Raw genomic sequence first — 27,853 nt, forward strand, 5'->3', positions numbered from 1 at the left:
ACCTTAATTTTGTGATCTTTTTTAGTTAGTTTGTTTTTTGTTTTCTTTTTTTTTTTGAAACGGAGTCTCACTCTGTCGTCCAGGCTGGAGTGCAGTGGCACAATCTCAGCTCACTGCAACCTCCATCTCCCGAGTTCAAGCGATTCTTCTGCCTCAGCCTCCCGAGTAGTTGGGACTACAGGCATGCACCACCACGCCCGGCTAATTTTTGTAGTTTTAGTAGATACGGGGTTTCACCATATTGGCCAGGCTGATCTCGAACTCCTGACCTTGTGATCCTCCCACCTTGGCCTCCCAAAGTGCTGGGATTACGGGCGTGAGCCGCTGCACCTAACCTCTGTGATCTCTTAAATATGTATGAAGTTTTATTTTTGAAACACCAAATTTCAAATGAAGCATAGGCATTTTGATCTATTTCAGTTAAATTTAACACAAAAGCAGTAAATTGTAGTGACTTCATTTTTTTTCAACCACAAAATGAAGATAACAATGAACAAAGCTAAAGTAAAACTCAGAATTGAAAAAAGTCTCTGTGCATCAATAATAAATACTAACTCCAGCATGGCCAGTGAGCCTAGAGCCATTTAATGGGTAGTGTTTGTCCTGTTGATTTAGCATGCATTGAAACAAGAAGCAAGAAGCAGATGAGCATCCGTGAAAGAAAAAGTACTGGGAAAGAGGCTTGGCTTCAAAATGAAAGGCCGTGTGTCTCATAAATGAATTTTGCCAGCCTCTATTCATTGCATAAAAATTGCTGTAGATGATAATGGATTTGCTCTCTAGAGCTAAGATAAATAGATCTGGATTCTAACCTCATCAGGTTACTTGTTTTGAGACCCCCAGGTTCTTTACTCATCCTCCATCTTGATCAAATTTGTAGTGCCATATTTATTGTATGGCTTTACATTTTGATTTTAGTATTTGAGCAAATTTCAGTGTTCAAGATTGCACATAGTAGGTGCTCCATAAACCCTTATTTAAGAAGCTGGGACTACCTGGACATACTTCTACAGTATGCTGGGAGTATGGTTTCTCTTGAGGCCAAAGTGGAATTTTACTTGATGGTTTGTGTGGACGTTTAGAAATAACACTCAGAGCTGATATTTCTACAGATTTTCAAGTTTATCACTTTAATGGAAGTTTCTGGCTTCTTGTATTAAATATCCCCATAGTTTTCCTGATTAGTAAGAGGCCCCTCACCCTCAGAGCAGGGTATACCTTATCATAGCCACCATTAAAAGTTCTTATGACTTCATCTTTTGTCTCTCTACCATTCATTGCCTCTTCCCTCTTGAAGCTGAAAGGCTTTAGGCACAAAAACAAAAAAAACATATTCTAGAAGTTGACAAAATTAAAGGTGTGCTGTAGTGGTGAACTGGCACGTTGTAATTGAGACTGAGAAAGGAGGTGAATGACTTCCACGGAGGTCGATGGAGCTGAAGAGGGTCTCTAGGAAACGTCATAGTCAAGAGGTTTGTATGCAGAATGTGGGGGTTGAAGAGCTGTGCGGCTCCTGGTGAGAGGCACACTTATCTGGGATGCAGTCTGGGGAGTCCTGGCGAGGCAACTTCCACCTGCTGGAGGAGGGGCCGGGGCGGAGCTAAGATGCGGAGGAGGGTGACGCACTAGCTCTCCAGTTCGCCCGCTCCTGGCCTGACCCCCACCAAGGCCCATACCGCAGTAGGCTCCTCGGGCTGCCCCTCGGTGAGTACAGTTTTGATGTCGGCTCGGCCGCCTGCCGCCAACCCGAGATTTGGTATTGCCAGTTGGGGGAGGGCGTCCTGCTAAAATCCTTGAGGTGGAGGCTGGGGTCAGACAAAGGATGCGTAGGGGATTAGAATGTTTGGCTATCAGTAAGGGGAAGGGAGTACTGAGGGAGGAGATTGTGTAGTTCATCAAATCAGAGCGGCGTTTGCTGGGATGACATCCTGCATTCAGAGTGGACAAGGGAAAGATGGAGATGGAGAGCCTCGTGCCTGCCTCCAGCCTTTTCCATCAGAATTGCAGATTTTGCTGTTAAACAGCTACTCTCAGCTCTTTGGAGAGCGAGGTTTTATATCTAGTGGCTAGAAAAGGCCTTTTCTTTGCAGAAAAAGAAATTGGAGGGTATAAAAATTTTTGTTTCAGTAAAGGAAACGCACGATTTTGCCTCCTCCCACCTCTCCATCCCCCATCCTCAGTAGAAGAATGATTAGAAGGAGGGTTTGCGCCGGTCATGGTGGCTCACGCCTGTAATCCTAGCGCTTTGGGAGGCTGAGGGGAGGGGGTGGATCACCTGAGGTCAGGAGTTCGAGACCAGCCTGACCAATATGGTGAAACCCTGCCTCTATTAAAAATACAAAAATTATTCGGGTTTGGTTGTGGGCGCCTGTAATTCCAGCTACTCGGGAGGCTGAGGCAGGAGAATCACTTGAACCCAGGAGGTGGAGGTTGCAGTGAGTCGAGATGGCGCCACTGCACTCCAGCCTGGGCAACAAGAGTGAAACTCCGTCTCAAAAAAAAAAAAAAAAAAAAAAAAAAAAAAAAAAAAAAAAAAAAAAGAGGGTTTGCAAGGCCGCTGCCTGAAGCATGCATCCAAACACGTTAAGCAGCTGTGAGGTAAGCTGCAAGGATAATGTTCACTTGTTTTGCAGACATACCCATAGAAACCAACATTTAGGACAGGTTGACCCTCCCACCCCCAGGCTAGTTAACTCCCTCTCACCACCACTGCCTCCCCAAATTCTAACCTCCAGAACTGTTAAGGCAATGTTAGCAACATAATAATAGCAATATAGGGGCTCATTCTGTGCCTGGCATTGTCCTAAACACTCTTAACATGTATTTGCACACACCCTCACAACAACCCTAAAAGGTAAATGCTTTAATTATCTCCGTTTTGCAGAAGAGGAAACTGAGGGACTTGCCCACGATCACTCAGCATGTGGCTGAGCAAACAAACCTCAAACTACCCCAGCAGATTGCAGGGCAGGATCTAAGGGACATTTTCCTTCCTTTCAGGATCGCAAACGTATTGGATGTTTGCTAAACTGAAATGTTTCCCTGCCACCACTCCCAACCTTCCTGAGCTTCTTGATTTGTGTCTTCCTGACTACCTCCTGTTAGACTTTTATTCCCAGAGACTGGGAAAACCCAAGATGCCACTATCTCTTTCTCAAAATGTAAGCAAGTTTGGTTTATTTGTTTTAGTAAGAGAGGGAGAGAGTGATGAAGTTAGGAGTAATGCAGAACTTTCAGGGAGCTACAAGGAGGATAAAAATTATGAGTGAGAACCGCAATTCCAGCCTAGCTTTCTCAAGAATGCAAACAGAGGGAATTGGATACCTGCAACTGTTTTGTTTAATACCTTTCTGCAATGATGCTCTGCCTAGCATGGAAACTTAAGACAAAAGCAACCTCCTAAGGATTCTTTGTTACAACCCCTTTCTGGGTGGTCCTCGAACCACAACCTGGAGTGGTTGCATCATTATAATTGTATTATCACAATTGCTGATTGTAGCCTATCAGTATACATTTGGTCTTTTATCTGCAGGTTGACAATGGTCTCCAGGATGGTCTCTACCATGCTATCTGGCCTACTGTTTTGGCTGGCATCTGGATGGACTCCAGCATTTGCTTACAGCCCCCGGACCCCTGACCGGGTCTCAGAAGCAGATATCCAGAGGCTGCTTCATGGTGTTATGGAGCAATTGGGCATTGCCAGGCCCCGAGTGGAATATCCAGCTCACCAGGCCATGAATCTTGTGGGCCCCCAGAGCATTGAAGGTATTTACTGTGTTCTGATGGTTTGAAGTTTCCGTTAGCATTTTAAATAATATATTTGCACACTTCTCACAACAACCTTATAAGTAGATGCCCTTATTATCCTATTTTTTTCAGAGGAGGAAGCTAATTTTTAAGAGACTCTACTTTCTCATGGTTTTCCCTTTCTTCTTCTACACAGTGTCTACATACTTACATATACACACCCACATGAGACTATAAGTCCTGTGAGAGCAGGGACCTTATCTATCTAATTCATAGCTGTAGCCCTAGCACCTAGCACAATGTCTGGTACATAATAGGTGCTCAATTAATGTTTGTTGAATGAATGAAGGAGCATCTAGTGTTATCACTAAAGAAAGATTAGAACCCAGACATGATGTTTTCTCCTCACTGCTGATCTTCAGGAAATTGTGTCATCAGATAGCTGCCTTTTGAGTCAATGCCAGCCAGTACTTGTAAAAGAGCTTCAAAATGTAGAACCTACAGGATCTGACTTGATTCCTAGGAATGACTCCAGTATACCCAAGAGGAGACAAAAGAGGTACTGACATTAAGAGTTTACGCGAAAGCTTTTGAAAATATTTAAAAATATAACAATTTTATTAAATAATAAATTAAGAATAATTAAATCGTTTTAAGGTGGCAAGACCATTTTCCCCCTGAAGTTTTCCAAGTTTCTGGCAATGTGGTCATAATACTTGTATTAGAAAGCAGTACCTCATTTGTTTGTTGTTTAATGATTTGTTTATAAAGAGAATCTAGCTTCTATGAGCTGGTGATGCAGCGTTAGACAGATTCCTTATTTCCATGCTTTGCTTTTTATCCTCTGATTCTAATGATCTCCTTCTCCACTGAGGCAGAATCCTAAAGAAGTAGCATGGTTAATTTCAGTTAAATGCAAGGGAGCATTTCCTTATAGTTCAGGGATTTGCCCATGGAGTGGGTCCGAAGGAAAAAGAATTATCTCTAAAAGCATACCAACCAAATGCTGTTTGTTCCCTACAGATTGATTATGCACTATTTTGCCTGAGTCTGTGATTTTCTAAAAATGCTATCTGCCCTAGGGTTCTGTGAATGCCATGAATATTGTTGATAGATGATTCTTATTTCTGTTTTGTTACCCATAGTTTTAAGCCATTGAGTAAAACTAATTCGGTGAGATTGTAGTCTGTTTAGGTTGACATTTGATTTCAGGAGTGGATTAACACAAATGCGTTGAATGGGCAAGCATGCAAACCTAGCACATGGCTTGAATTAGAACAAATCCGACAGAGCTTCCTGTCATCCCTTTTAGGGAGAATCTCAGTCCTTCTCAGCATCTGTCACCGTTACTTCAAGCACACCTATATATTTCAGGCCAGCTCTTTTGAGACAAACAATAAATATCTACCTTTTTAAGGCAGGAAGTGCTTGGTTATTCACCTAAGCTGTTGTCATGGAGCTCTCTGAGTTTCCACTAATACCTGAGGCCTGATCAGCTGTGCTGGAAAAGAAACAGCCACTCCCGGGGCATCAAAAGCCTCTTTATCCAAAGACTCCATTCCCTCCAGTATCCAACTATTTAGTACCCACTATATACCAGGCACTAGGCAGGAGACTGGTGCAGCTCTGCCCTAAAGATTCACAGTCTGAGTGGAGAGGGAAGTGGGGACACACATCAAAAGTTATGACAGTGCATCCCAGCAGGTGTTTTGATAGATGTACACACAAGCTGCCGCCGTGGAAGCAAACAGGAGTAATTTAGTCTGCTTAGGAGTGGATGGGGTGGCTATAAGGAAATGCTGCTTTGAAGAAGCAACATTTGACCTGGGTTTTGAAGTTTGAGTAAGAGTTCATCAGGGAACCATAAGTGTAAAGGCATGGAGGTACAACTATTATGTACCCACAAAAACTAAAAAAATAAAAGGCATGGAGACATGAAAGATCATGGATTAGGACAATTCAGAATTAAAAACTCTGTTTCCCTTATTACCCTTGGAATAATGTGCTTAACATAGCAATTTTTTTTTCTTCTTTTTGAGACAGAGTCTCACTCTGTCGCCCAGGCTGGAGTGCAGTGGTGCAATCTTGGCTCGCTGCAAGCTCTGCCTCCCGGGTTCACACCATTCTCCTGCCTCAGCCTCCTGAGTAGCTGTTTACAGGCGCCCACCACCACGCCCGGCTAATTTTTTGTATTTTTAGTAGAGATGGGGTTTCACCGTGTTAGCCAGGATGGTCTCGATCTGACCTCATGATCCGCCCGCCTCGGCCTCCCAGAGTGCTGGGATCGCAGGCGTGAGCCACCACACCCGGCCTAACATAGCAATCTTAAGTCTCCCCTATCAGTATCTGTGGAAGGGATGAATACTGACTTGAATTTTAGTTTTCTATTACTGTATAACAAATTACCACAAATTTAGCAGTTTCACACAGCATTCATTTATTATTTGAGTTTTCCACTGCTCAGCAGTTTGGTGCGGATTAGTGTTCAGGTGCTGACCAGAGGTGTCATCTTGGCTGCAGCTTGCGTCCTCTTCCAAGCTCGTTAAGGCTGTTGGCAGAATTCCATTTGAATTATATTGTAGGACTGAGTTCCCTTTCTCTTGCTGGCTGTCAGCCAACCAAAGCCCCTCTCAGGTCTTAGAGGCCGCCTCAGGTTGTAAGCCACATGCCTTCTCATAGCTGGAAGGAGAATATCTCTTTAGTCTTCTAATTATAATGTAATATGATCCTGGGAGTGACTATCCCATGACCTTTTTCGGATAACAAGGGACTGATATCTCATTATATTCCCAGCAGGTGGGAATCTTGGGAGTCTTCCTAGAATTGTATACTATAGCTAGGATGAAAACTAACAAAGAAAATAGTCCAAAGATACTTGGGGCAAAAACAACAAAATAAAAAGCCTGGGTTTTTCCCAGTCTGGGACCTTGGCATTGAATTTGTTGGGTGGTCTGATCATTTATTCACGTGAGTTAGTTATTGTTTCACCTCATCCATTTATTTGCATTATCTTTGCTCACACTCCCTGATGCTAATTCCCTCTGACAGACACATGGAGTATCTTCCATACCCTTCCAACATTGATTTTAGGATTTTATTGTGAAGAACCAAGTTGGGAAAGTTTATTTTTAATTGTTACAGAAAGAATATACATAATATATTATCATATTTTATAGTAATACTGTATTCTGGTGTGAATTTCAAATACACTTAACATGGTGCTTATGAGCACAAACCATTGTCAGAGACACCCGAATTTGAATGCCAGCTTCATCATTTATTACTAATGTGACCTTGGGCAAGTTACTTAACTCCTATAACCTTCTGTTTAGCTTAGGGGTAGGATTTAAATTCACTTACTTGTAAGCAGGTAATGTTCCAGTCCACAGAAGCAAAAATAAAGTTTTAGCATGGATAACTGTGCTACGATGAAATAATTTCTAAACAAATCATCATCATCATCACTTTAGATAATTACTGGATGTTAAGTTCCTTGCAGGCAGAGTTGTTCACTGCCCAACACATGGTACATAGAAGACAAATATCTATCTTGTCTACTTAAATAAATTAATTGTATGATCAATGGATCTTAACAAATGTGTATATTTGCTCTCAAATATAGAATTATAAATTGGCCTTTTAGTATAGGAATATAGTATCAGTATAAATTAATGTTAGGTCAGTGAGGTATCATATATCCCATTAAAAAAAAATCTTCTTTGATTCCATATCCCTTCTAGTTACTGTTCCAATTTTCTGCTGCCTTTCACAGCAACCTTTCACAGCTGCCTTTCACAGCCTTTCCTCACATGCCAATTGTACTTCACCTCTCATTCTCTCCTGGTCCATTGTAGCCCACTGTTCTCACTGCTCATTCATCAAACCTACTAGTATTTATTGAGTGCCAGGCACTGTTTTAGGTACTGAGGAAATAAACGTGAACAGCAAAGTAGCAGGGCGAGGAAATGTAGTCCTTAAATAAACAAATAAGTATTGGGCTTTCCTTTTTTCCTTTTTTTCTTTACCCATTTGTTAGTTTCGTTTACAGGTTTCTCTGGCGGCCTTTAAAAGTTAAGTTCTCCAGGGCTCAGTGCTGGGTCCACTTCTCTTATTTCCCTCAATTCTCTATCTACTTGATCTCATTCATTCTCTTGACTCTCAATCCATTTCTTGGCTGGTGACTCCGGTGTTTGTATTTCAGCCCACATTTCTTTCTTGCATATCCATAGGCTTACACTAATTGCTAAATTGCCAGGTTTCGATCCTGATTTCTCAAACCACCACCTTCCCCAACCTGTTTATATCAGTCTTTTCTGTCTAAATGAGTAGTGCCCCTGCTTAGCCATATATGCAAACTAAATACCTACAGTAACCCTTGATTTTCTCCATCACACTTCATGCCTCAATTTTAAGTAATTTATTTCATTTTTATCTCTAAAATCCATGTGCAATTTGCCTGTCTGCTTCTCTCTAGCTCTACTCCAAACACCCTGGTCCAAGATACCATCATGTCTGGCATGGAGTTTTGAAATCGCCTCCTAACTCATCTTCCTGCTTCTATTCTTGATCCCTTTTCGATTGTGCTTCACAGGAAGAACAGGAGTTAAACTTTTTTCAGGAGTTAAACTTGAAAAGTTTAAACCATATTAGTGTCATCTCCGTAGTTACAATTCCATTGGTGGCTTCCCATCGTACCCTGAATAAAAATAACCCTTCTTGCCATGACCTACGAGGATCCACAGCTCCAGTCAATCGTACTCCCTACTTTGTTCCACGCATTCTGGCCCTGAGTCACACCGGCCTCTTCCCACCTCAAGGCTATCAACACAGGCTGTTCCTCCCATTCCTTGTGTAGCGAGTTTCAAAGTCACCCACTCAGAGAGGGCTGCCTGACTGCCCTGTCTGAGTAGCACCCCCCTACATTCTCTGTTGCAGTCTCCTTTTTTTTTTTTTTTAAACAGAGCCTCACTCTGTCCCCCAGGCTGGAGTGCAATGGCGCGATCTCGGCTCACTGCAAGCTCCGCCTCCCGGGTTCTCGCCATTCTCCTGCCTCAGCCTCCCCAGTAGCTGGGACTACAGGCGCCCGCCACCACGCCCGGCTAATTTTTTGTGTTTTTAGTAGAGACGGGGTTTCACCGTGTTAGCCAGGATGGTCTCCATCCCCTGACCTCGTGATCCTCCCGCCTCGGCCTCCCAAAGTGCTGGGATTACAGGCGTGAGCCGCCGTGTCCAGCCTTTTTTTTTTAAAGCTCCATAGCATTTTTTGTCATTTATAATCATTGTTTGTTTTCTTGCTTATTGTTTATCTCTCCACTGGAATGTAAGCTCCATGAGGCTATATCTGCTTATTAACTGCATTATATTCCAGGCACATAGTAAGCATTCAGTAAATATTTGAGGAATTAATGTATAATATCAGGGGGAAATAAATATACCTAATGGCAATAAGTATGTAAATACTGTTTTACATCTGGATCTGTCAAGACTTTCTGCCTTTTAGTTCAAGGAAAATATTCCATTTCTATTCTGTGTTTTTAAAAATCTCTGCCTAGAAGTTCTTGCCATGAGCTTAGTGATAATGTGGTGAGCAAAAATGTCTGTTATCTAGAATTGACTATGACTGTGATCACCATGGTGCAAGGTTTGTGCCCTTTGTATAGCGCCTACCAAGGAGCTAGAAGGACTTTTTGCAGTCCTGGGACTAAACCAGCAGAGGGCCAACTAGACTAGAAGTTTATTTTGGAAGATTCCTGAACCCTGGTAGCCAGCCTCCTGGTTGTTAATAGCTTTAAGTGGTCACTGGGGTAGAAGCATTTGCCAAAACATCCAGAGAGGATTGGGGGTTATGTTTAACTTCTCCATGGGCGCCTTAAAAACAGCTTGGTAAGGAACATCTTTCAAATGTGTAAATTCTTAGTCCAAAGCAAATAAAAACACAAAGACAAACAGGGACCTACTTGGCATTACATGAAAAAAAAGAGTGTGTATGTTTATGGCAGAGAACTCGGGTTAACCCGTAGCCGTACTATTTTCTAGCTATGTGTAATCCTGGCAACTTTCTAAGCCTAGTTCTCTCAAATAAAATGGGCCCAAATAAAATGGGCTTGTCTGGTTCGAGTTGGTGTTTGAAAAATAAAAATAAAATAAAATGGGGTTTCCAGCCCACTCTTACATGCAATCAGTGGGTGCCATTAGTAACTGAATTGCAGGCCTTCCTCCTCTCACTTTGTGGATTATTAACAACATGTTTTCAGTCTTTAATGGCTTACCCCAATCTTATTTATTTATTTATTTTTTGAGACGGAGTCTTGCTCTTTCGCCCAGGCTGGAGTGCAGTGGCGGGATCTCAGCTCACTGCAAGCTCTGCCCTCCCAGGTTCATGCCATTCTCCTGCCTCAGCCTCGCGAGTAGCTGGGACTACAGGTGCCCGCCAGCACACCCGGCTAATTTTTTTTTCGTATTTTTAGTAGAGACGGGGTTTCACCATGTTAGCCAGGATGGTCTCGATCTCCTGACCTCGTGATCTGCCCATCTCGGCCTCCCAAAGTGCTGGGATTACAGGCGTGAGCCACCACGCCCGGCACCCCAGTCTTATTTTTGATTACTCATCAGTTAGCAATACAGTTCAGATATGCTTCAGTGCACCATATATTTCAGCAGTAACCATCTTCTCCCAAGCCCACGGTTGCTCACTGGTCTCCAAGACATAGCTAAATGGCTACTGTTGTATTATCCCCAGAAACAAATAAAGCCACCAACTGTCCAGGGGACTGATTCGGAGAACCATGTGCTGTGAGATGGGAGCTCTTGGGAGTTAGAACTGGTTGTGCCAGCTGACACTGATGATGGCCTTGGATGGCCTTGGATGAATCCAACCAGAAAATGTGCTTTCGTTTTCAGAACATTAACAGCTTCAGGTAAAAGATAGGCTGCTCAGTGCCAGCTGTTCATTTTCCCCACAGTTCTAGGCCACCAGCTATCTAGCACTGTGATAACACCAGGTATCTAGCCATTAAGATAGAAATGTATAAACATTAGCATTTGATGGCTCTGAGTAATTTTAAATCCATATTGCCAAACATTAAAATACCCACGTTCTGCCGGGCGCGATGGCTCACGCCTGTAATCCCAGCACTTTGGGAGGCCGAGGCGGGTGGATCACCTGAGATCAGAAGTTCGAGACCAGCCTGGCTAACATGGTGAAACCCCGTTTCTACTAAAAATACAAAAAATTAGCTGGGCGTGGTGGCACGTGCCTGTAATCCCAGCTACTCGGGAGGCTGAGGCAGGAGAATCGCTTGAACCCTAAAGGCAGAGATTGCAGTGAGCCAAGATCGCCCATTGCACTCCAGCATGGGCAACAAGAGCGAAAGTCTGCCTCAGAAAAATAAAATAAAATAAAATACATCCTTTTTTATAACACTGACTGTTGGACTTAGAATTTTTCACTTAGAAATAGAGACCCAAGGTTATTTTCTTAATAAATATCAAGTGGAGAAAGAGTCCTGTGGATGATAGTCTACTTGAAGAGGCAGATCCTAGGAGCCTCTACTCTGCCAAGCTTTGGCCTTGGTAAAGGAGCTGCAGTGCCTCCGCTTTGCCACAGGGTGGCAACAGTTGCTTCCCATTTGAGGATGGCGGGGTGAAGCAAACCTTGAACTGTAGGGGACACTCCGTTTCTGGCTAGTCTCTCTCTGCAGTTGGAGAAAGCAGTGCAGCTGACTCTTATGTGTCTTGACTAAAATCTGTTTCTAGGTTATCCTCACCCTGGAGGAACCAATGAGAACATTGGGTTTGTAGGCCATCTATGAATGGACTGGGACCCCCCAATGGGCCCATGCCTTTGGGGGTTGCATTTTGTCCACCCTGAACTTCAATCCTTAAAGTCTCTGGATGATTTTCAGTTTTTCTCTGTTGAGCAATTGCATGGATAGTAATGAGAAATTCAAAAGAAACGGGGAGGTTCTTTTTGGGAGGGGAAAAGGATAGGAAAGATGAACACGATGACATGTTTGTGTGTGTTTACAGTGTCCTGGGTATCCAGAAGGCACTTAGATGTATATGGCACAGGAGAGAAGTCTGGGAGAAGGAAGGGTTTCAGAGTCATCCCCGTGTTAGTGGTGGCTGATACTGTAGGGGTGGATGGGGTCACCCTGGGTGGGTATTGAGAACAACAGGGCACCTAAGACAGAGGCCAGGTAGATGAAGAAGAATCCACAAAGGAAACTGGGATAAATCGGCCAGAAAGGAGAAGAACCAGAAAGATAGAGTGTAATGAAAACAAGGAAATAGTGTTCTGAGAAGGGGCAGTGGTTACCACTGTCAGGATCAGCAGAGAGGTCACATGAAATAGTAAAAACCACTGGGTGTCAAGTGTTCACTGGGGGTAGCAACACAGAAGTTACTGCTTTGTGGGGGCTTTGGGCAGAGCCGGCTCTGGGGAGTAGTGGGGGCCCACCATACCTGCAGGGCATTGAGGGGATAAACAAGGAAGAAATGCAACGTATAAATGTGTTCCCAGAATGTCAGGTAAAGGGGAGATGAGTAATAGCTGTGGAAGGATTGGGGGAAGGGTGAATGATTTAGAGCTGAGGAGGGTTTCTGTTAAGGTTATTTTAGGATGTGAGAAATTGAACTTGCTGAAGTGCTAATTGCTAAGAACCAGCAGAGAGGGAGAGTTGAAGATGTGGGATGGGGAGCAGCAACTGAGGAGGTGGGAGAGGATGAGGAATGGAGCACAGGTGTTGGCCTGTGTCTTAGGTCTTTCCTTCCTCCGTTGGGGAAAAAGGAAAGTGGCAAAAGTGTGCTGGGATACAGAGCTTTGGAGGTTTTGGCCTCAGGTGTTTGCAAGCACTGTACTAATTCTAGCCACCTTCTCAATTAAAATAAGAATACAAGAACGAAATGCAGTCTCCCAAATCTCTTTTCTTTGCCAGCTTATACATTTATACACCTCACTGATATGTCTTTTGATGTTTTAAAATTTTGGACAGCACTATTTTTAACTTTTACAACTATAACTATTAGTTATTTACTAGTTATAGTATAAACTTTTAATATTTACTTTTTATAACTCCTAGATGTCTTGTAGATCAAAAGATCTAAAGTGTCATCTTTGTCTATTTTATATCTTGTTTAATAGTAATAAATGTTTTAGTGAAGCATAAACCTAGAACAAAAATAGAAAATAATCTTAATAGGGTGTTGGGGAATTTTATGTGAACACTTCATGTGTCTTTGAAACAGTACAATGTAAAAAATTAGCACAGTGTTATTGCATGCACAAAATGTGAAATAATGTGAATCTTCCCCAAATAACAATTTGTCAAGGATCACAATTTCAAAGTAGTAGGCTTAGTAATTCTAAACAGTGATCGGTAGAATTTGTCATCATCCTCAATTAGGATTGTTCTTGAATTTTGTGAATTTTCAATCACGAGTGAGATCTTTAGTCCATTCCTTAAATAAAATGTGACTATCTTAGAATGTCAAAGAGGGACACAGAAAACTAGATAACAACTCCTGAAATTAAGTTTGCTGTATGGCAACTACTAATTGCTCTGCCAGTTGTCTGACTGTAGAATAATCCTTGTGAAATATTCACTTCTATATGAGTTGGAGCCTGGGTAAGTCTGAGCCCCAGTATATTTTCATGGAAGTCACTAGAACCAGATGTAAATCCTCGGTTCTCTAGAGAAACAGACAAACAGAACCATTAGAATGTATAGAGAGACAGACAGTTATTTTAAAGAGTTGGCTCATATAAATGTGGGGGCTGGCAAGTTGAAAATTTGTAAGACAGACTGGAGACTTGGGCAAGAGTTGATAATTTTGAGTCTGAAGACAGTCCAGAGGCCGAATTATTTCCTTTTCAGAGGACCTCAGTCTTTTCTCTTAAGGTCTTCAACTGATTAGATGAAGTCCACCCATATTATAGAGAGTAATCTGCTTTTCTTAAAGTTCACTGATTTAAATATTACTCACTTTAATACCTTCACAGAAAAATCTAGTGTTGGCTTATGATCACACAACTGGGTACTATAACTTAGGCAGTCTGACACATGAAATTAATAGGGTGTTGGGGAATAAAATTAACACAGTTGTCATCAAGCCCCCATTTTCTAAGGAAAATTATTATAATCCACATAAATATGGTATTTTGCTTTTGAATCTCTCTAGTAGAGTCTGGGTCTCAAATTGTCTTCATGCACAGTGTCATGCTTACCCTCACAATCACTTACTGGAGGCAGGCAAGGAGGGTGAGTATTCCTTGCCACCTTTTACAAATGTGGAAAAAGAAACTCAGAGATGAGACTTATCTAGGGATACAGCTTGTCTTCTGGTCTGTTCAGGCTGCTATAACAAAAATTCCACAGACTAGGTGGCTTAAATAACAAAGGTTTATTTCACAGTTCTGGAGGCTGGGAAGTCAAAACCAAGGTGCTGGCAGATTCCGTGCCTGGGGAGAGACTGCTTCCTGATTCATAGGTGGCTGTCTTTCATTGTATTCACATGGCAGAAGAGATGAGAGAGCTCTCTGGGGCCTCTTTTATTACCATCACATTGGGGATTAGGCTTCAACATGTAAATTTTAAGAGGAACACAAACATTCCATCCATAGCCCAGCTAGTATTTGTGGGATCAGAGCCTGAGCTGGACCCTGGTGTTTTCCTCTTCTGTCTGTCCAGCACATCACACTGCTTCTTTGGCTAGTTGATCTAGTTGATTATAGGTACTGTACAGATGCAGAAAGGGTTAAACCTTGACCACAAGGTTTATCCTTAAGGATGATCCTCACTCCTGGGCTCATTGTTGATACTTCTTTGTATTTGCTTCTTTAGCCTCATTGTGAATTGGCATTGATGATGAGGAAGAGCTTGCCTTCCTCACTAGACTATGAGATTTGCAAATGCGCACACAGTATCTGCCTCGCTTTTTGTGTCTGTAGTGCCTAGACAAGGCCAGGCAAATAACACCCACTAAATATTTGTTGAAACAACCTTGCCATATTTGCTCCCTTGAAATAGCCATTGACCTCTGAGACACCAGCAAGTGGGACTCGTGTTATTCCAGTCAAGATTATCCAGCCTTCGCAACATGTAAATATATCTGGAGCATTTTGACGGTAATAACCTAAAAGTCACCGGCATTTCTCACACTTGGTCACTTAGGACTGCAATTTCCTGGAAAGTGCTTTAAATATTTCTGGAGATTGCCGGGCATGGCAGCTCATGCCTGTAATCCCAGCACTTTGGGAGGCCGAGGCGGGCAGATCACAGGGTCAGGAGATCGAGACCATCCTGGCTAACACGGTGAAACCCCGTCTCTACTAACAATAGAAAAAATTAGCTGGGCGTGGTGGCGGGCGCCTGTAGTCCCAGCCACTCGGGAGGCTGAGGCAGGAGAATGGCGTGAACCCAGGAGGCAGAGCTTGCAGTGAGCCGAGATCGTGCCACCGCACTCCAGCCTGGGCAACAGAGCGAGACTCTGTCTGAAAAAAAAAAAAAAAAAAAAAATTCTGGAGATCATAGAGCAAACACCATATATGATCCTGAGCAAAATGAATTGGTCCACTTCTGTGGGACAGTTACCCATTTTCCCCTTTTCCTCCCCTTGTCCCCTTAAGTTCGGCACCACCATGCCCTTCAGCTATGATTGTCTCCCATTACAGCTGGTGGGTGCCCCCAAGCTATGCAGCCTCAGGGTGTTCTGTTGTAGTGGGTGCTGACTTGGGAGGGCAACGGAAAATCCCCTCAGTGTATGCTATGGTCTGAATGTTTGTGTCTCCCCCAGATTCATATGTTGATGCCTAATCCCCACTGCAATAGTATTAAAAGATAGGGTCTTTGGGGGTGATTAGACCTTGAGGGCTTCACCCTTACAAATGGGATCCATGCCCTTATGAAAGAGGCCAGAGGAAGCTCATTTGCCCTTTCCACCGTGGGAGAACACAGGAGACGGAGCCACTGTGAGGAACAGGCCCTCACCAGACACAGAATCTACAGGCACTTTAATCTTGGACTTCCCAGCCCCACAACTGTGAGCAATAAATTTCAGCTGTTTGCAAATCACTTGGTCTAAAGTATTTTTTACAGCAGCCTGAATGGACCAAGACAGTGTGCCTTGACATCCCTAAATACTAGAGATTTTTTAGGGAAACATAGCTTTATTTTTTTTGCCCCTCTGCCCCACAACTTTCTGTAGGATTCACATGGGGGTGTTGGACATGGAGACAAAGCTAAGCACTGGGAACCATAGGTTCTAAAAATCCCAACCTTTCCATTGACCACTAAGGCATTATTTATTGTCTGGTGCCTTGCAGTTGGCAAGCCGACTCCTCTTTCCTTCAGTCTGAGCTTTCTCCTGGAGGTTTCTAAGTTCCTCATGCAAATAGGCTTCTGGCAGATGTCCTCTCAGACATATCTGTTCAAAACTCAGAGTGTTCAAGCTGGGACCTTGTTTCATGTCATCTGGAAAAAGAGGGAGGCAACAGGAAGCGTGCTGAGTCACCAGGGAAGCCACAATCAACAATTTCCCACAGGTAATTGACAAAGTGGATCAGGCACATGTAGGAAGTGGAATTGTGGTAACTAAATTTTATATATTTTGTGGTTTGCAGAAATACTTTTCTATATTCTGTCTCATTTGATACAGCCTTTAAAAAGGTTAAAAATGTTTATCATTGCCCACAATCACACCGCTTAAGCTTTACGAGTTAAATGTCCTGTTGGCAGGACAGCTGTGTTAGGTTTAAATGCATCTCCCCAACCAGCTGTCTTCTATCCTGGTAGACTAGTACAATCCTGTGATATTTAGCTGAGAAACTATAATGTGCTGGGAGTCGCGGTAAACCACATGTGGATTTGGGTGGGTGGTGTTTCAGAGACGTGCCGCTTCTGGAAGCAAATGTTCTGACAAACTGCCTTCTTGGAACCAATTGGTGCAAATACCTTGGGCACCACAGTTCGTAAAGAGAACTGTTGAAGGCGGCTGGAAGGGTTTAGCAGACCACAATTTCGCACCGCAAATATAACTGAGCATGCACTTTTGACCATGGTGTGCTGTGTGATGTTAGTAGAGGAAGGGGCACTGGCGGTGGAGGCTGGGGGGGACTTGGTTTGTACAGCATAGCAGGAAGAGCACTGAGGCAGGATGCCCAGGGGTTCTAGTCCTAGCTCAGACCAGCTGCGTGGCACTGAACAAGTCCCTTCAGTTCCGCAAAGTTTAGCTTCCCAATCTAAAAATGGAGATAAACTGTCCAGTCCATCTCACAGGTTTGACAGGGCAGTCAAATGAAATAATATATATAAACGTATTTTGGAAAGTATAAAATGGTACACAGGTGCAAAGCATCATTCTCATGGTCCTTAATTCTTTCATCCTCCTGTATATATATATATTTCCAGGTGTAAGTGGCTTTGGGATTGGAAGATAGTCATATCTTTCAATCTTAAGTTTCCTTCACGTGGCCTCAGAAAACTGCCCCCCAGTAGTTGCATGTTAAACTTTGCCAGAATCAGTTTCCCACCTGGCCTTAAGTGCTCTGCTCTGTATTGGTGTTGACCTTAGGCGTGAGAAACATGTGACTGTAATGAGGATGGATGCTTTCTAAAAGCTCATAAATAGCAACTTTTTCATACTGATATTTGCTCTGTTCCATTCTTGCCCTTGTGACTTTACAGATGTTGTATTCTGCCATGAAATAGGTTATAGAAGCAGGTTTAAAGTGAAGGAGACTATGATTCAGCTGCCAAACCAAAAGTGAAACCTGTCCATGTGGATATAGCAGATGTCAGTGGAAGAAAGGTGTGCAGAATTGAAAAGCTTGCTCTCTGTGGTTTAAGAACACACTGTCCTCTTGTGGGCGTCTCTGGCAGCCCATGATCGGTACACTTCCTTGAACCAAATAGCCTATCAAAATATTATCTAATACATTTCTACTTTTATTTACTCAATGAGTAATTACTGAGTGCCTACTACATGCCAGGAACTGTGGCCCTGATATGTTTCAAAACCCATAAACATGCATCTAACTTATTTATGTAGGATCTCCATCAGGCACTATCTTCTTTTCTTTTATTTATTTATTTATTTATTTATTTATTTAAATTATACTTTAAGTTTTAGGGTACATGTGCACATTGTGCAGGTTAGTTACATATTTATACATGTGCCATGCTGGTGCGCTGCACCCACTAACTCGTCATCTAGCATTAGGTATATCTTCTTTTAACCTTTCCAGTGAAGGTTAAACTCTGACCAGAGGAATTGAGTGTGTTTACAGAAAATCAGGGATGGAACAGAATTAGACTGCTTTTCCCCTTACTTCCCACTCCCTTACAGCATGTTCCATTGGTACTTGAGTCTAGAGGCATCCAGAGGTGTAAGAATAACCAAACACAACAAAGATTAGGAGTAACGAAGTGTTTTCATGCAGTGCCGCACCCCAGTGAGGTGGGCTGGCTAAAAGGATGTGATACAAACTGATATCCAGGGAATGGCAAAGAGGAGTAGCTGGGCCTGTCCATCATCTCTTATCATGACTCACAGCTCTTGTTTAAGGAATTTGAAGTCTAGGTGGATGAAAGGGACATCAAACTTAAAATGCACAGCTGCAACCTACTAGATAGAAGCTGAGAACCCTATATGTGGATCAGGCAGTCACTACTGGAGTTCAGGAGGGGGATAAGGCATTGGCCCCCAGAGAAGACATCACAGATCAAACTTGAGCTAGACTTCCTTGAGGACGGGTAGGATGTAGATGATAAAGATTCAGCTTCAGGCAGTAAGAAGTGAAAAGAAACATACTTTTTAACCAGTATGTGTTGAGTGGAGGGTGGTTATGGGGAAGGGAGGATGGCAGGGAAGGCTGGATGCATTTAAGGCTGTCGCCAAGTTTTTCCGCTTAAAGAGCATCTGGGCACAGTGGCACATGGTCTATATTACTCAGGGCCCTAAGCTCACCTGAGAAGCTCCAGCCTCCCTTCTGCACCTTGCCCACAGAATGTTCTGTAACACTTCTCTGTCCTTGCAGATAAATAGGCTGCCCCAAATCTAGCGATACCCTCGATGGCGGCAGGGGTAGTAGCAGTGGCATTGGATGGGACGGTGGGTTGGATATTTCCCTTTGTATTGGTCAAATACGTGCACAGATGGCACCAACACCACAGGGATCTCTGGAGATGAAGGTAGGTATTTCTTCAGTCACTCAGCACTTAACAACTGTCAGAGAGGGCTGGGCGTGGTGGCTTATGCCCGTAATCCCAGCACTTTGGGAGGCCGAGGCGGGTGGATCCCGAGGTCAGGAGATTGAGACCATCCTGGCTAACACGGTGAAACCCCGTCTCTACTAAAACTACAAAAAATTAGCTGGGCATGGTGGCGGGCACCTGTAGTCCCAGCTACTCGGGAGGCTGAGGCAGGAGAATGGCGAGAACCTGGGAGGCGGAGCTGGCAGTGAGCCGAGATGGCGCCACTGCACTCCAGCCTGGGCGACAGAGCGAGACTCTGTCTCAAAGAAAAACAAACAAAACCAAAAAAACTGTCAGAGAGATAATAGGAGAAATGTGCCCCTGCACTCGCACTGCACAGCATGTGCCGGATCATCTGTGAAATGGATCTTTCCTCTGGGAGCTCCATCTTTTCCAGGTGATTGTTCACTTGGACATATTTGATTATAAGCTCCCAGAGTGTCAGACACGGACTTCTCATGGCAAGTTAGACGATCCCAGGTGCCCAGTGGGTGGCAGTGCAGTGAGTGGCAGGAGGAAAACTTTCCTGCTGGCTTTTGGTCTGACCAAGACAGAGTGATACTTATCCAGGGCCTAAAATGACCATAGCAATAGGCCTTGCCAGAAGGGATCTGTGGCAGGCTCCTGGCACTACTGGTCAGTTCCCCCAGTGGCCTGTTCAAGTTTTTCTTTGCATGAGACAGAGGTTATGGCTGAGGAAACAGCCAGGCCAGGAGGCTAGCCTGCCCTGCAGAAGCCCAAGGGACCTTCCTGATGCCATCTTTCTGGTATGACAGCTCAGCAGGCCTGTGTCAACAAGCCCTGCACGGTTTGGACAAGATGTGAGTGACTAACGTTTTCCTCTGGAGCAGCAGGAATGGATGGGCCTGCTGGGAAGAATCCCTTTGCTGTGAGCTACCTAAGATGCCTGGCTCCTGAATTGAACCAGCAGGTCCCTTCTCTGTATCTTGCTTGCTTTCCTTTAAAAAAAAAAAAAAATCCTCAGCAGATGGTGGGAGGAATTATTTGCTCAGTTTGTCCAGACTCTGAATAGCCCTTGGTCACTGAAGTGTGCAAAAACATGGCAACAATGCAGGTGCTATGATCTGAAAATGTTTGCAAAGGAAGGAGAGGAAAGAGCAGTTATTCTGACAGTAAATGATACGTAATACTAATATTGGAAGGATTATTTTTTCCCTGTGTGGTCAGTGAATAGAATTTTTGGCAGTCGTCTATCATTTAACTAGGTCTGTATAGAGCACACTGGAGCCTGGTAAGGACCTCTGGCTTTTTTTACAGTCAGAGTTTTGGTGCCTAGGGGTCTGGGCTGTGGACAGGCGAGATGTACCTGCAGGCAGGGAGTGGTCAGCTTGCTCTCAGCTTGCCAGATCCGTGACTCTGACGAGAGAGTTATCAATACCTACAGAGCTTCCTCCTGCAGCCTGCCTACCCACCCAGGCCATCTTCTGACACTGCCTCAATGTGTCCATGCTCCCAGGCAGGTCAGATCACCTCCCTCATTTGGTTTGGACATCAAGGAGACTGCGTGAATGACCATCAGCCTCTCTCCAGTCTACCCAAAGGTATCAGGTATCCAGCACTATTCTGATGGAGAAGCAGTAAGAGTGAGCCTACCTTAGATCTATTAATAGAGCTCATTCAGCCAAGGAAAAGGATCCAACTAACCCAGATGACTACATGAGCCTAGGTCATTCACATGTGGCTTTGGTGAGTAATGAGAGATGCACGCATGATACCCCTGCTCCTGTCCTTTGGTGCCCTGCACCCCTCTCAGGTGCTCTCCAGAGTCAGCCCTTCTGACTGCAGGGCAGACCCCAAAAGGAGATCAGCTTTTCACCTCGATTACCCCTAGTACTTAAGACATTTGCCTTCATGAGTTTTTGGTAATCAATATTGTACAGCCAGTAATTTAATTTTTTCATGGTATCAATCTGATATTAAAGCTCTGGAATCTGGGAAGAGCACAGCAAAGCTTACCTGACTGACTCCACAATTATATTTGGAATGGATAATTGAGATATAATTTAAAGGGTAGAATATATTCTTTCTATAACTGCAAAAGTTTGCTATAACTCGCAAAAGGAAATACAAAATTGAGTAATAGTGTTGGAGGAGAAGGAACAAATATTTATTTTGTATCTACTATGTGCCAAACACTTTATGTATTGTATTTTGCCCTCAGAAATCATATGCAGATGATTCTATTTTACAAGGGAAAGTTGAGGTTTAGAGCAGGTGAGCAACATACCAAGATGGAACAGAAGGGGCATAGAAGCTGGATTCAAGTCAGAGCAGGGTTTCCACCCTCGGTACCATTTAGATGTGGGTCAGATAATTCTCTGTGGTGGAGGCTGCATCCCTGGCCTCTACCCACTAGATGCCAGTGGCATTTCCCCCATTTGTGACAACAGAAAATGTCTCCAGGCCAGGTGCGGTGGCTCATGCCTGTAATCCCAGCACTTTGGGAGGCCGAGGCGGGCGGATCACCTGAGGTTGGGAGTTCAGAGACCAGCCTGACCAACAGGGAGAAACCCTGTCTCTACTAAAAATACAAAATAAGCCGGTTGTGGTGGTGCATGCCTGTAATCCCAGCTACTAGGGAGGCTGAGGCAGGAGAATCACTTGAACCCGGGAGGCAGAGGTTGCAGTGAGCCGAGATTGCACCATTACACTCCAGCCTGGGCAACGAGCGAAACTCTGTCTCAACAAAAAAAAGAGAAGAAAGAAAACATCTCCAGACATTGTCAAATGTCCTCTGAGGGTCAAAATCAGACCCGCTGTGGAGACCCATGGCTCTAGAGGTTTTGCTTTTTCTGCCATCACACACTCGGAGGGAAATTTGGGGGTAACTTTAAGGATGCTATATGGATAACTTATGTTTCAGTATTTTTTCTTATGAAGATAATAAAAGCTGTCGTGGATCATTTAGAAAATAAAATAAAGATTGTTTAGAATCGTACCACCTAGAGATACCCACTTTCAGCATTTGGCTATGTTTTCTTCCAGTCTGTTTTCTGTGCACACATAGGTAGTTTTTAAAATCATACAGTAAATCTTTTATCTCTTTTTATACTTAATATTATATCAAGAACCTATCCCTGTATTAAAATCAATGTAACTAGTTTTAGTAGCTGCATTATATCCTATTATACGTTTATGCCTCACTTTACTCAAGCATTTTTGCAAATGGCCATTTAGAGTTTTTCCAGTTTATCGCATCATAAACACAGCTTCAGTGAACATATTTGTGCATAAACGTTTGTGTACAGTCTTGATAAATTCTCTGGGGTACATATTTCTATGAAAAGAAGAATAATTGGGTCAAGCTCTGTACCTGTCGTTTAGGCTGCATTTCCTACATACTGTCAGGTTGCTTTCTGTAAGTGTTGGACTTATATGGCTGTGCTTTCTCTCTCACTCGTTTGTGGGTGTCTTGTCTCACTTGTTAACTGTAAGTATTACCTTTTTAAAGTATTTTAATTTGATAGGCAAAAATGGCATTTCATTGTTTTATTTGTGTTTATTTGATGACCAATGAAACAGAACATCTCTTCCTATTATATAGCTTTTTGCTTTTCTTAGTCTCTGAAATATTTGTTAATACGATGCATTGCTTCTTTATTAGATCTAATTTTTGTCTATCCACTTTAAGATTTGTTTCTTTCCATTTTCACATGTAGACTTAAAACTACAGTTCTTTAAGCTATTTAGCAGCAGTAGAGGAAGACTTGAGGCAAGTTGGAGGAGAGATGAAAGGGAGTGCTTTTGTATAAATTGGAGATCACCTCAACTATAGAATTAACTGAGCCCTGAAGTTGGAAGAAGAGGGAAGAATGGCGAGAGAGGAGGTAGTGCAGAGGTGTGCGGTCAGGATTTCTTGTAATGGCCACCAGGTGGTGCCATCTGCCCGGGACGATTTGATGTCTCTGGTGCAGGAGAGCTGGAGAGCTGGGGAGAGTATTAATAAGGTGGTCACAAGCAAGGTGATTGGAGTGCCATTCACACATGTGGGACATTAGTTGGGCCTCTGTAATTAACCTGTCAATGATCATGAGTTGGTGCACGTGTGTTTGTGTGTACAGCGGGGAAGAGAAGATTAGGGCTGTTAAAAAAAAAGAATATATATATATATAAAATATATTATATATAATATATATAATATGTTATATATACACATATGTATACATATATACATATATAACATATATAATATATGAATGGCAGCTTTATTGAGATATAATTCACATACTATACAATTCAACAATTTAAAGTATACAATGTAATGGTTTTTAGTATATTCACATAGTAGTATCAATTTTAGATTTTTTATTGCCCCAAAAGAAACTTCATTCCCCTTAGCCATTCCCGCCATCTCTGCCTCCTTACTCCTTCCCTCAGTCTCCTTTCCCCAGACCCTGGAAACCACTACTCTACTTTCTATGTCTGTGAATTTGCCTCTTCTGGACATTTCATATAAATGGAATCAGAATAGGTGGTCTTTTGTGGCTGTCACTGCTTGTCCTAGCCAATGCTACACCAGCTTGACTTTGTGGCAGGAGGCATCAGGGTATCCAGATAGACTTACTGTTTTAAAAGAAACAGCATTTCCAGGCTGGCTAGGACAGAGAAAACTACCTAGAACAATACTTTTCTTACCTGGTGGATCATCAGAATTACCTGGGAAGCTTAAAATGAAAGATTCCTGGCCCCTAATCTCTCCAGGAATTCAAATATGGTAGTTCCAGGGAGTCTGAGCTGCTTGGGATTTTTTTCAGTGCCACCAGTGATTCTAATGATTGTCTAGCTGTAAGCAGTGGGACTCAAGTTTTGAACAGAGGCATGAGAAGAAAATGGCATTTCCCTGCAGATGGGCTGTACCAGCTGCAGCTTCAAGTCCAGTGCCTCTTGTGGGAAAGGAGCCACTCCCTTGTCATTCGCCACATCTACACTGCAACGCTGGTTCATGTCAGACTATCATCTTTGACTCGGCATGACAACAGTGCATATTTGAAGGCCATCAAACCAATGATATTAGCCTTGTTTACTGTTCAGCTGGAAAATATCTCCCATGTGGTATAGTAAGGAGAGCACTGAATTTGAATTCTGAAGCTCACCAGAGTGTTCCACTGACTAGTCTCAGGGCTACTGTGAGCACCCAGTGAGAGTGGCCATGAGAGGTGACACACTGCACAAGTCAGGGCACTGGAATCATGGGACAAGATGGGACTTTAGAGAATGTCTTGTCTGCCTGCCTCATTTCATAGTAGAGAAAATGAGGCCCTGAGAGGTAAAGTTCTTCACTGAAGGTCATACGCCAGCTATTAGTAGTGTAGCCAGCACCAGGGTGTCCTAGCCTTTGCCTCCTTCTGTTTCTCACTGTGCCCTCCTTCCCTACATTGCTCTCTTTTGGGATCTGAGGAATCATATTCAATCACCTTTCATTTTCAGAAATGAGGAAACCCAGGCCTCCTTTGTCCATGGCTACAAAACTAATTGATTTATATTTGCTTTGGATGACTAGGAGTTAAAATAATGACGGGTGAAAAATCCAAGATGGCGTTTGTATACCGCTTTTAAGAGCAATCCACAGCAGATTCAAGTTTTGTGAGGCCTGAAACTCATGCAATTTGAAAACTTTTTTCAAGAAAAATAACACACAATTGCAAATGAAAAGTTAGGTTCCAGGCCTTGGAAGCAGTCTGCGCCCATGAGGGGCCCTCATTCACTTCACTATAAATCCACCTCCAGGAGCAGTAATAAAGAGATCCCCACTCATTCATGTGTGTGCTGCTAGGTTCTTCTGTTTGTATAAATAGCATGTGTCCTGCTAAGTCACCTCCACTCTTATAAAATGGAGGCCATTCTGCCAACACGTGTATTGAACATCTCTTTATCTGTAAGGAATACTGAAGGGAACCAAGAAAGGAAACTAAGCTACCGTCTCTAACTCAGGAGATGAGGCACAAAGGCAGAATGGAGAAATTCCCTCCCTGCTGTGGTCTGGGCCAGGGTGCCTATGGGAGCCCAGCCTCTAGGAGGTCTCTAGTTTTGGTCTCAGATAATCTTCCTCTTGTAGTCATTCTTCTCCCTCTGCCTATCAAATGCGGATGTTGAGATGAGTAAACCCTTTGGGGTTTTTGGATGAAAAGCTTTTCAAGATTTACATGACATTTTTGGGGTTGTGCCTACCCAAAAAAGTCTTATATCTCACATCACTGCCTTAGAAATGAATTAAAGGTGCATTTATCCATCAGGGCCACATTCCCCTAAAATGCACCTAATAGCACTGAAACAATTAGAATAACACAGGGATCCTGAATAATCCATGCCTCTTGTCAAGAAATTTTTTTCTATTTTTATTTTTGTAAAACAGCTTCTTTATCCAGTTGTGTTTAGTTTATTTAAACGATCACATCAGCATTAGGTTCTGGTTTGGGGTGGTTTTTTTTTATTTGTTTGTTTAAGTCTCGTTTCTGACACTTTCTGAAAGATGCAACATGGAGATAGGCCAGGAGAGAAACTAGTTTTAGGGTGTTCTCATTACATTCATTTTATGTCATTTTTTATTATTAGGTTTACATTATTGAATTCCTGTGGAGAAGAGGAGTCAGAGCTGTGAATAAGTCATAAGTCCCTATAGGTAAAATCAAGTACTATTTGTCTCTAATCAAAATTGCCCTTTCCATTGATAGGAGAAATGACTGGGCCTCCTTGTCATCCAGAGTTCATTTTGTTTTTCGTGGCAGTTTCACTGTCTTTGGGAATTGAGCTTTTTGAAATGTTAAAGCACAAGAAGCATGAACACCTTGGCAGGGTTTGCAGTATCTCCTTCTAGTGCAGGATGGAGGGCTCCAGAGCTGGCAATTTGAGGAATGGCTGGTGGCTTCTGATGTCAACTGCCACTCATGTGTCCCTCCCTGTTTTGAATCATGGATCTCAAACATCCTCAAAAGCTCTTCCCTGGTAATTTCAAAACTCTGAACAAATCAATCCTAAGAAAAAATAAACAAACATGCAGAGGAGCAGAAGGATATTTAGGATATGGTTCTAATTAAAATTTTTAAGTTTTCCTTTTTCAAAATCCTGTATGAGCTATTAAATAGGGAAAAACAAACTTCTGAGTAGGAAAGAAATAAAGGCCATTACCCTTAGAGATTTTGAATCTTACAATAAACAAATAGGTCTTCTTTTCCCCGAATGTTTCTTCTTATCAACACAAGGGAGTTGAGTGACGGCTACAGCTCTAAAATACTGAACATGGCTGCCTACTGAATTCAGCATACATACGTAGGGATAGTTACATAAGATGCACATACATACTTTATTTCTATTAGCCTGTGAAACAGTGAACATGCCTGCTCTTATAAAGCTTCTAGTAAAGGAACTACAAAAGAAACACATCTACTGGGCACTCTCACACTGGCTGAGGTAGGTTGGAACCATCTGGATTCTTGCCTGTGGCATAGTTAACCTCGTGACTATCCAGTTTTCCAATTATCCGGGCCCATTTACCTCTGCTCCCACTCAGCGAGCCCTTTGGCTATTTCTCTGTTCATTGGCACCTAAAGTCAAGGAGAAAGAAACGAACATTTATTAAGTGCTATGTTTGTACCAGTTAATCTTCTCAATGAAGTATTATTATCACCCCTGTTTTACAGAGAAGGAAACTAATATTCAAAGAGGTAAGATAACTTGTTCAGGACCACATATGTTTTTAAGTATAGAGCTCATGCATTATAAAGTGACCACCCTAGCTAACATTTATTAAGCACAATATTTGCCAGAATTCTTGCAAAAAGCCTTACAAGGACTATTTTATTTTATCCTCATACTAACGGCTTAAGGATGGTATTACTTAAGTATTCTTGTTTTACAGATGAGGTCATACAGCTAAGGTGATGAGGCCAATATTCAAACTCAAGCATCTGGATTGCAGGCTGCACTTTTGATCGCCATGTCTAGCCTCCTCTATACACCTGCTCTGACCGATTTGGTATCCACCACGCCCATGAGGCTACTGAACACCTGAAATATGGCTGGCTGGAGTTGTGATGTACTCTAAGTATAAACTACACACCCTATTTGGAAGACAGTATTCAAAAAAGAATATAAAAAGTCTCATTGGCAATTCTTTATATCAATTACATGTTGAAATGATAATTTGGATATATTGGGATAAAAAATTAATTATTAAATTTAATTTCATATTTCTCTTTACTTTTTGAAGTGAGAAGACTAGACAATTTAAAATTACAAATGTAGTTCATATTCTATTTCTATAGAACAGCACTGCTATATACTATTTTAAAATAATATATAAAGGCGACTAGAACTGACTCAGGCCAACATTATTTTTCATCAGTAGTTCTAGTTAAAAATTTTGGTTGGAAGTGGGTGGATGGGAAGGTTGAAGCCCATTTTTAAAGATAAGTTTGGTGTTTTTATGAATTTGAGTTATGTGTGCTTTCTTCACCCGTTTTACCATGTGTGGGTAAGAGACTTGCCATTTTTAAGAATCAGAAGAATCCTGTGAGGTGTATTTCCAGTGTCTGTGTGTAGTGCTGCAGCTGTCTGAGCGTATTGCCGGAGGCACCTCCTTTGGACTTTAAGGCACGAATTGCTCATCACTGTCCACACAGCTTTGTGGCCGCCTTTGAGTCTATCTCTTTTAACATAACGTTGAGTTCTGGCTCCAGGTATGGTTCCTGGCACAAAGTTGATAATAACTAGTGAATACTGTTTTGTTTGGTTTGTTGTAGTTTTATTCTTTTTTTTTTTTTGAGACAGAGTCTCACTGTGTTGCCCAGGCTGGAGTGCAGTGGCACAATCTCGGCTCACTGCAGCCTCTGCCTCCT

The 27,853-nt window shown here is 42.7% G+C and overlaps 1 protein-coding gene and 1 long non-coding RNA gene across 4 annotated transcripts in view; both read left to right on the forward strand.

Moving 5' to 3' along the window:
- The first annotated feature begins 1,487 nt into the window (after nucleotides 1-1,487).
- Nucleotides 1,488-27,853, forward strand: part of SCG5 (secretogranin V) — a 55,716-nt gene continuing 29,350 nt past the window's right edge. The window contains exons 1-2 of one of the 2 annotated variants that reach the window (XM_009428718.4): nucleotides 1,488-1,704; nucleotides 3,533-3,765. In XM_009428718.4, coding sequence (XP_009426993.1) covers nucleotides 3,540-3,765 — 226 coding nt within the window. In that variant the 5' untranslated portion in view covers nucleotides 1,488-1,704; nucleotides 3,533-3,539. 2 annotated transcript variants of the gene reach the window in all.
- On the forward strand, nucleotides 3,774-27,446 carry LOC101057978 (uncharacterized). Of its 2 annotated transcripts, XR_010151582.1 has the most exons (5): nucleotides 3,774-16,288; nucleotides 18,782-18,935; nucleotides 20,476-20,705; nucleotides 25,572-25,638; nucleotides 26,875-27,446. It is a non-coding gene; the product is annotated as an uncharacterized LOC101057978 (long non-coding RNA). The 2 variants fall into 2 exon arrangements; XR_170378.6 differs by having other exon boundaries at nucleotides 3,774-18,935.

This window comes from Pan troglodytes, chromosome 16 (genome assembly GCF_028858775.2).
Source record: "Pan troglodytes isolate AG18354 chromosome 16, NHGRI_mPanTro3-v2.0_pri, whole genome shotgun sequence".
NCBI lineage: Eukaryota > Metazoa > Chordata > Mammalia > Primates > Hominidae > Pan > Pan troglodytes.